General features: G+C 50.0%; 1 protein-coding gene across 1 annotated transcript; it reads right to left on the bottom strand.

Moving 5' to 3' along the window:
- Positions 1-4,789: 4,789 nt before the first annotated feature.
- On the bottom strand, positions 4,790-8,445 carry FOXL2 (forkhead box L2). The gene has a single exon (XM_060274565.1). The coding sequence runs from the start codon at positions 8,197-8,199 to the stop codon at positions 6,946-6,948; it is 1,254 nt and encodes a 417-aa protein (XP_060130548.1). The 5' UTR covers positions 8,200-8,445; the 3' UTR covers positions 4,790-6,945.
- Positions 8,446-10,116: the final 1,671 nt, after the last annotated feature.

The raw sequence follows: 10,116 nt of genomic DNA, 5'->3' as shown, positions 1-10,116 counted from the left end.
TTTATTTATTTTTCTGTTTGCTTTTTGCTTGAGGTTTTTTCCTTCTATACCAAGCCAGGAGAAAATCCACACGGAATCTATAGAGATGCTTTGAGAACGTAACCAATTGAACTGAACTGGCACAGAATCGTTCGCAAGCTGGCCGGTGTTATATTTTCGCTTGGTTTTAAGGGCTGCGGTATCAAGCCCTCAGCTCGAGCATTTAGCTCCGCACACCTAGCCCCAGAGTCGTCCCCCGCTCCCGCGTTGGGATATAAGTCGGCGGAGGAGTTTATATGGAGAGGGGGTAATTTGTAAACGCACAAACCGCGGCTTGCTGAAGCCAGTTTCATTTGCAAGTGAGTACAAGCTATTCCCGACCTCTGCTCCTCTGAGGGATTGCCTCGGCTCGATTTTCATCCCGACCTTCTAACTACAGTCTATGTTTACGGTTTTCCGTAAGACTTGCTTCTTAATAAGCCTGCTTGGGATTTCATGCCTAATTTGAGGTGCAAGGGAGAGTAATTTCCTGTGAATTTGCCTTCGTTTTTACAGAGACAGCCCCAAAACTGTCCGGCCACTGTCCATAGTCAAGGTGCGTGGTTGTCCCCAAAGATAGCTGATTTTTGGTACTCGAGGCAGAAGGTCCTCCTCCTACCAGAGCCTCTCACCTTATCCGGCAATTTTCCGAAAACGCAACAATAATAGTCATCATCATCATCAATTAGCTATTTCCTGCCCTTTCATTGCATTCGCAAGGAGCTACTTTGAGGCAGTCAACTCACTCTGCTTAAAACAATGGCGGACAAATCGGACAAAAGAAAAGTGCTCAGGATCTGGGTGTCTAAAAGCGCGCACCTTATGCAAGTCTCCCTAACCATTATTCTGCTTCCCTCATCCCCCAGGCAAAGGCGTCGGGACCCGGAAGCAGTTAAGTAACTGTCCTAGCGCTCTCTCTCTCTCTCTCTCTCTCTCTCTCTCTCTCTCTCTCTCTCTCTCTCTCTCTCTCTCTCTCTGTGTGTGTGTGTGTGTGTGTGTTTTGGAGGGATGAGTTCGAAAGCGGGTCACTGATTCAAATGAGCCGAAGGCAATTCCCGCTTACACAGAACTCATTGGCAACATTCCGGTGTGGAGCGCTAAACTCCACAATTCACCCAAAATATATTCTCAGTGCGCAATCCTATCCATGCCCATTTAGAAAGTGAGTACAGAACAGCTTTCTATCAAGCAAGCAGCCTAGGTAGGTTACAGATCTGCAGTGTCCAACGCGGGTTAGAATCGGTTTTGGAACCGGTGCTGTGGGAAGGAGGGGTTGCACAGAGGCGCAAACTCCCCGCCAATTCCAAAAGTAACTTAGAGGATACCCGGCCTTCGTTTCAATGTCCATGCCCCCACCGAAAGCTCCCATTATACACAACCCCCACGGCCAAATTCAAAAGAAGCCGGCAGAAAGAGGGATTGCAAACCCTTCAAGTTCAGTTTAGGGAGCGAAGGGTTTGCTGGGAAATAAGGTTTTAAAATGTAGGCACCACCACCATTATTGCATTTACAGTCTGATTCCATGCATGCTTATTTTATTTGTCGTTTTCCTATTCCGCGCTCGCTCTCCTAAGAGATCGCAGAGCTGCATAGAACAATACATTCCTACTTAAAACAATAAAAATCACGTAAAACCTCGAACAGATCATTCCTCATTAATAAAAATAGAAGCAGATAAGCAAGGAAACACGCTCCGCAAGGGTCAGGATTACTCTGAAGAAACTGTCCTGCGTATAACCCTAGGCATTCTTACATTGGGAGTGAAGTCCCCTCTAACTCAGGGGGACTTCCTTCCCAGGAAACAAGCAAAGGAATGTCTAGAATAGTTAAAGTAAATCAGAATGAATTCAGGAGGAAGCGCGCAGAGGATCAGGCTAGCCAGGGACAATCTGGGCGGAAGGGCAACGGGGAGCCCGCTAGGCGGACTGAATACAGCCTTGCGGCGAGCCTTGCTAGAGCCGCAGTGTCCCACCCAAAGCAGTGCTAGCCGCCGGGCAGCAGATCATAGAATTGTGAACTTGGAAAAGTCCCAAAGGGTCATCTATCCCAACCCCCTGCAATGCGATAGATGGTGGGAGCCTCCACGTGCTCCGAAGAGGTGGATCGGGTCCAGCGCGTCAGCAGAGACTCAGGGCTCAACTTCCCTGCCTCGGAACAGATCGTATCGATGTCCCTCCGAGTGTTGTGCGATGACATCTACCTGCATATGTCTGCATGTTGTGGCGAGGGCCGGGAGGAAGCTTGGGAACGGGCTTTTTCATTCCGTTCTGCAAAGGCCACTCTCTCCCCTAACATTATTTTTTTCTCTCGGGGTCGGGGTCCTAGATCTCTCCTGCCCCTTCCTCTCAGTTTTTACAAAAAAAGGTGGTGGTTTTTCTTAAAGGATGGCTGAGTGCTTTGCAAAACATCATGCGGGTCCGGCCCCCAACCACCTACCATCTTAATTTACTCAAAGGCATATATACTTATAAAATTAGCATATGCAAACGCTGTGTACATGTATATTTTTGGCCGGTGCCAAGTATGGAGCAGAGTCCATCGTGCAAAGGTTATCTAAAGGTTGTTTTCCTGCTTTTCTGCACACTTCGATCTTTACCACATCTCTTCTGGCCTACACATACACACACGTATGTACGTAGGGGAAAGAATAGGGCGACCACCTTTAGCACTCCCCGTCAGCGAGAGGAGCCTTACAGAGCCGGCTTAACTATGACTAATCAGAAATAAGTTCTATTGAATTCAATGGGGTTAACTTTCAGGTAAACGGGGGGTTAATATTACAGCCTTAATTGACTATTCCAGTCACGCACTTCCGAAGGACTCGGATGGATGAATCCGCCTTCCATCCGAGGGCCTCGGCTTTAACTGGGTTCAGGATCCGGCGGGCCGGTCCTCCTGGGCTTTCCTTTTTGGTAGTGACTGAGGGACTACAGATTCTCCGGGCTTCCTCGGTCAGCGGAATTGTTCTTTCCCTTCAAAAACCAGCAAACAGCCTTCTGCGCTGTGAAATTCCTCTCCACTCCCCAATTAGTTTTGCTCGCGGTCCTGTCAGCCTATTTTCTTAATCTTACACATGCAAAACTGGACTGAGATCAAAAGTTTGCAGGTAGCCCTGACGGTGTCTTGACCGGGGGTGGGGGTGGGGAGAGTTCCCAAATATTACAGCTTGATAAAACTGTCACAAGGACAGTATTAAACGTTACAGAATAGTTTAAAAAAAGTCTGGAGAATTCGAAACCTTGCCCACTGCTCAGTTGAAATGGATGGGACTTGCTACCAAGTTTAGGATCCCTGGTCAAGGAAAGGCCTCTTGGCAAAAGAACAAGCCCAAGGCCTGAAAGAGGCGGGACCTCCCATAGCAGCAACAATGAGTGACAATTAAAATACTCGAACAGGGATCACTGAAAAGGAGAGTCTCCTCTAAATAGGATAATTATGAAGGGGGCATTCACATCTCTGCACATTTGTTTGGAAGTAAGCCTTCGTCATCCTCGCAGAATTTGCCTCCAAATAAGGCTGCAATTCTTAAGCCTAATCACCAGGAAGTCAGTCCCCACTGAACCACGCTGGAATTTACTTCAGAGTAGCCATGCTAAGGATCAGGCTACTGTTGCAAGCGATCTTAAGAATAGCACGGTACTTGTGTCAAGAAGGAAGCATTCCCCCCAAATGACCTCGCTCTCCGAAATTAAAAAGAACAGCGCGAGCATCTGATATTTCTTCGCACTTGCAAACTTCTCCCGCCCGCCTCTGATCTCTATCATCTGTGCCTTCCACGATATCGACAAGCCGCAATTCTGCATGCATCCCTGTTCTCTTGTGAACAAAAATGTGTAAGGAAACTCATACCACTACACATAAAAAAGTATTTAAAGCGCCACGGGCATCTTCTTCAACTCACAAACACGCCAGAATGGAAAGAGCATTAAAAGCGTGCAAGCAACCATCACACTAAGCAAGGAGTTTGATGAGACCTGGCTCCAAATACTCTCTTTCTACTTTACCTTTACTTTACCTTTTTACTCTCTTTCTAAAGGCAGCCTCGCCAGGTAAGGTGCTTCAGCAGCCATATCTCCTGGGGATAGCGCCCTGTTGTTTTCATTGGGATATAGATCTCCCAATGAACACCGCTAGCATTGAACTGTTGGCCAGCGCTCATAATAAGCACAGTGGTTTAGCGGTAAATTCCGCCGCAATCAATGGGATTTAGGCTACTTCTGACCAAACGTGGTCGAGAAGGCCAGGCTGTTAGGTACTGCAGCCCCAAAACGCATTGACTTGGAAATAAATCCCAGTGATTTCAGCAGAACTTACCGAGAAGGAAATATCACTGATACTCCAAATAAAGGTGCTTAAGATCAAACAGCTGTGGTTATAATTTTTTCAAAACAAGGAAGCCTTAATACAATTGAATCGTGCCTAACAGAAAGTAAATTATTTCCATTGTATTTTCAGGTGACCAAAAACCGGGGCGAGGAGAGACCTTTTAGGATACTGTATTTTAAAGTCTTCCTATTGCCGAATTATGTCGTTTTTTAACGATTGGAGTGGGTGGGGGAGCGTTGCGGGGAGAAAGAATAAATAATCTAACCAGCGACTGTTGGCCTGACAATTCTACACACGACCATAAAAACCTTATATATGCTGTTAGCAGCCGTTCCACCAAAATCCACACGTTAATTATCAAAGCGTCACTTTTTAAGGTGTGCCAGAAAGAGGATAAGCCAATATTTAATATTAAATATTTGACAAAAGGAAAATCAAACTCTAGTAAAAGAGAACAAAACCACATTTTATTGGAGACTATACAATGCTATGATATACAATAAAAGTGCTAGGTTATTCTAGAAAAGTTGGTCCCGGGGTGGCAGAATACCAAAATATCTATTTGTTTACACAGACACTGAGGAAATCATTATTACCTGCCCCCTCCCCCAATTAAACACATTTTTTTTCTACATTAGCTCTCTCAGGGTTTAGGATTGCAACTCTGTTCAAAAAAGAAGATGATAAGAATCTAACTGAGATTCGTCTGGGTCAAAAAATATTTAAAAAATCACTCATCATCCATTGAATAATAATAATAATATAACAATTGCATTTGGGAAAATAGTCTCCATTATTATTACTATTAACAATAATTTCGGGAAACAGTCTTGTTTTGTCCGAATAATTATAGTCTTGTATAAAATTACTCTATTTTGAGAGAACGCTTAAAAAAAATACATATACATATATACCTATTGTTCCCACAACTCTTCTCAAATCTCCTCCGCGTTTCAACAATCAAATCAACATGGCTACTAGATACTGTATAAAAGGCTGTTCTTGCTCAAATACAGTCTCCAAATAAGTACTACTTTGGATAGAAACATAAATCTTTGAAGAAGTGCAATATTCCCCTTAGGAAATTATAATAAAAATAATCGGTTATCACCGTGGATAAGATCAGACTGGCAAAGAGTGAGTGCCTTCCACTTGTTTAATTCCGCATCAGCGGAATTTCAAAATACAGGGATCACCCCAAGGCAGTTTTTTTAAAGGAGTTTTTCCTCAGCTTTAATCTGAACGTTTGGACCCCAATCCTAAATTAATTCCCTAGGAATTAAACCGGTTTTCCTCGCTCATCCCCACATATATTTGGAGCTAAATCTTGTTGAAACTGTTTTGGGTCGAACTACCTGACCAAGTGTATCCTAGGTGTGAATTAAACTGACAAGGAATAACTGCTGAGTCTTTGGCATCTCTAAAAATACACTTGGAATTAAATTAAATTCCAAGTACCTGTATGCAGTGTGCGTGATTTGGGTTTTTCTTCATCCTTTCAAAGGACATTTTGCAGGGCTATGCTTAAAATAGCCATCTCACCTGGAAAAATATTCTAGTAAAATTATTCCATTTAAGGTTGGCAGATGCCATCAAATGCAATCCCATCTCATTATCATTAATCAGATGGCTGTGGATTGCAAAATTAGTCGTGCTTAAACCCTGCCGCAGTTAATGGGATGTAAACGCTGGAGCATATTGTTAAATTAATTTATTTCAATGGGGTTTTCCCTGCCTTCTCCATTTGCTGGACGGCTGAAGCCCCATCTTAACTTTAATAGGATGTACTTCGCAATAAACCTAGCTGACTTTTTCTGGATAGAGCCAGGAATTCTGCAAAAAACAAAACCGGAATTATTTTTCAGTGCTTTTGTTCAACCCGGCGGCAGATCAGCTTATTGCTTCGGCACGTTCCCTCCCTAACTAAACAAACCTCTTCTAGTTTATAATTCTGTCCCTAAACCACTAAGCGCTTTCCTCTCTTCTATTTTTCCTCTCCCCCACCAAAAATAAAACCCCCCACCTTCACTCTTTTTAAACTCCCTGCGAAAACAATGAGACCAATACCTCGATCATAAAGAGATTTACGTACCAGTGAACCTTCCAACAACACTTCTAACCAAACAGTGCTTATGATCGGGATATTAATTTCAAGAAAATGCAAAAAGGAAAGAGAAACAAAAGGCCGAGACAGACGTCTCTTCAGGCAAATACTGTTCGGCCACCTTTACGTGTGCGCGCTAACCCTAAAACCCAGTGAAAAAAGAAACGCAGAACCAAAGGACCCACGGAGCTCCTGCAGCAATGAGGATGAGCGTGGAAGTCCTCTGAACTTACGCTGCCTTCACGGGCACCTGGAGAGGATCTGTATGATTTCAGGCACACAGGACTTGGGCGAAGGGGGGGGGGTTGTGCGCGTGTGGTTCTCGTTTTGGCACTCAAAGTCACTGTCCCATTTCAGCAGCGGGTGGGGGAAAAGGGGGAATTACAAGAGGGAGAGAAATCCAACATGGTGAAGAGGAAGGGGATGCCGAGGATGAGGGCGCTTCTTCTTCTTCTGCCTGCCGCCGTCTCTCTTCCGGACGGGCCCCCTCCGCCCGCTCAGATGTCTATCCGGGAGTGCAAGGCGCTGTGCTTGCTCTCGTGGTCCCAGTAGGAGCAGTGCATCATGGCCAGCTCGGGCGGCTGGCGCGCGGCGCACGCGAACTGCAGGCCCGCCGGCCCGTTGGGCGAGCCCTGCGGGGAGCCGCTCCCTGCCGAGGCGGCCGCCGCAGCAGCAGCCGCCGCCGCCGCTACTGCCGCCGCTCCGAGCTGCTGGGCCGCCGCGGCCGCGTGGTGATGGTGCTGGTGGTGGTGGTGAGGGTGGTGGTGGTGCGCGTGGTGCGGGTGGTGCGGGTGGTGGTGGTGGTGGTGGCCCCCCATGCCGTTGTACGAGTTCACCATGGCCGGCAGGCGGGAGTAAGGCCCGTACGCTGAGGCGGCGGCGCCTCCAGGCCCGGCCGCCAGGCCTACTCCCTTGACGCCGCCGACGGGGCTGAGGGAACTGCCTCCTCCGCCGCCTCCCCCCACCGAGCCGCCTCCTCCGCTCCCGGCGCCTCCGCTCCCTGCTCCCTCAGCCACGGCGGCCATGGTGCAGGCGGCGTAGGCTCCCGCCTGGGGCGCCTGAGGCGGCGGCGGAGGCGCGGGCTGCGCCAGGGACCAAGACGCTGCGGCCGCGTTGAGGAAAGGCGCCTGCAGGTACTTGGCGGGCGGCGCCGTGAGGTAACCGTAGCCGGCCGCCTCGGCCGCGGCGCCGAAGAGGCTCTTGCCGGGCTGGAAGTGTCCCGCGGGCGGGCGGAACGGCCTCTTCATGCGGCGCCGCCGCCGGTAGTTGCCCTTCTCGAACATGTCCTCGCAGGCCGGGTCGAGCGTCCAGTAGTTGCCTTTGCGCTCCCCGCCGCCCTCTCGCGGCACCTTGATGAAGCACTCGTTGAGGCTCAGGTTGTGGCGGATGCTGTTCTGCCAGCCCTTCTTGTTCTTCTCGTAGAAGGGGAACTTGCCGATGATGTACTGGTAGATGCCCGACAGCGTCAGGCGCTTCTCGGCGCTCTCGCGGATGGCCATGGCGATCAGCGCCACGTACGAGTAAGGGGGCTTCTGAGACGGGTCGCCCTTCTCCAGAGGCGCCGAAGGAGCCGAGGCGGACGCCGATCCAGCTGGGGACGCCTTGGCTGTGGCAGCCGGGCTCAGCTCGCTCTTGGCAGCCGCCGACTCTCCGCCGAGGCAGGGCTCCTTGGCGGCCTGGTGCTGCTGCTGCTGCAGGAGAGACACGGCGTCCTCGGGCCCCGCGGGGTCTGGGTAGCCGGTGGCCATCATGGCACCACCTGCGGCGGCTGCGGTGTCTGTGCCCCTCGGAGGCGCCTTCTTCTTCTTCAGGGGGTCTCCGGCGGATCCCGGAGAAGGCTCCCCTCGATCTCTCAGGGTGATCTGCTGGGAGCGCCTGTCCCGCCTGCTTGCTTTAAGTCCTGCCTGAGCCTGGTGGGCTTTTTGGTTCTCTCTGTCCCCCACCCACTTCTCCTCCTCCTCCTCTTCGCTTCTGTCTCCCTTGCAGCCTCTGATCAGCGGGCTCAGATATCCACTCAACTTCTGGACGAGCTCTGCTCTGATTTGTATGGGCTCCGGCGAGTTCCGCTTTCGTCAGGATCCCTTTTCTCCCATCGCACCCCCCGTTTCTCTCTCTCTCTCTCTGCCACCCCCCCTCCCCGTCCCACAAGCCTGGGAGCCAGCTGGGCACGGGCGAGTTCATGGCGAAGTCAAACCGCGCAAGTCCACCCCAGCGAGGAATCCGGAGGCTGGAGCCCCAGGGGGGTCCCAGAGCAGAGGGAAGGGCGGGGGTGGGAAGAGGCGAGGGCAAGAATCTACGGCAGGAGAAAAGGAAAGAAGCTGCGTCTCTGCGACTTCTGCACGAGGCCGCTTAGGAGCAAAACAAGTGAGGTGAAGTGGGGGGTGGGTGGGTTGGGGAAAAACATTTCTCTTCTTTCCACGCTGCAAAGAGATTGCTAGTTTGCAAGGGCGATCTCTCGACTGGGGAGGTAGGGGCTCCTCAGTGAGCCGGGATGGCTGGCTGGCTGGGGGGCCGCTGATGGAAGCCGGGAAGAATCGGCCACCATCGCAGGGATGTCCAGCGAGGTTGCTCTGGAAAACGTAGGCAGGGAACGCAAGGCAGTCTGAAGGATCTCGGCTTGCAAAGGTGGCAACGTCTTGCTGGAACGCCTGTTTTCCAAAGAAGTGTTGCTGTTATTGTCACCTTGTTTGAGAGTACAAAGTTGCACGCCCTGCTCATATATTTTAAGGAAGCTAATACATAGGAGGGGAGTCACAGTCCTCTCACTCTCTTTCTTGCCTATCTATCTTGTCCATCTAGAGACAGAACGAGCAGCGTGATTTCTACTTAGAATCGAGTTCGGGCGCCCTTCCCACTTGACACATTAAATATAAATATCCCACGTATATTGGGGCTGTGTCCTTGCAACCTTTTAGTTCACCTTAGGCGTGCACAAAAGCAAACAAACCCTCTCACAGCTCGCTTCGCTGCTGGCTCCGGACAAGATGTTTTTCAAAAACATGTCATTCAGGTATCACTTGTTTGTTTCTAGATTTCAGAGACATCCCCCAGGTCTGAGGGGTGGGGGGAAGGCAGCGAGACAAATAAATAAATCAGCGAATGAATGAGGAGGGTGGGGAGCTGGGGGAAAGGAAGAGAATTGTTATGTTTTCCGCGAGAGTTCTGCGGAGCTTTCCTTCAGGTGCTCCAGTGCCTTCGGGCAAATCCCACGTTCAGGCCGGCCTTGAAGCCACGATCTCTGCGAGGCCTTGGACCAAAGCCTATCAACCAAGTTAGCTGCCGGGCCTTCGATCTTCTGATGTTTCCCCAAGATGGGTCACTTCCACGTTCCCGTGACCTGTAAACAACTGCTCATCTTGTTCTCAACAGCCACGGGCCCGTGAGGCTCCTTTTACTGTCCAAGGACGAACGATCCCTCTTTGCCATTCATTTGGTATGGCCACTTGTGACCATCAGGTCTTGCACTTCCGCTTCGAATGTACATAATTCCATTCATTCTGGGCGGGACAGTCCTCGCCGCCCCCACTTCCAGAAGAGAAAGGAGCTCTGTCAAGGCAGTTCTTGCGCACTCTGTAATTTTCTCGCTTGGAAAGGGCTCTTGTGACTGTTCAGCCATTCAGCTGCGGGGCTTTGTAGAGATTTTAACCTTGGGTGGGTAGGCCCTTCAA

The sequence above is a fragment of the Zootoca vivipara genome, chromosome 5 (assembly GCF_963506605.1).
Source record: "Zootoca vivipara chromosome 5, rZooViv1.1, whole genome shotgun sequence".
In the NCBI taxonomy this organism is placed as follows: domain Eukaryota; kingdom Metazoa; phylum Chordata; class Lepidosauria; order Squamata; family Lacertidae; genus Zootoca; species Zootoca vivipara.
Note: the sequence above shows the minus strand (reverse complement) of the source record. Positions and strands in the feature narration are given on the sequence as shown.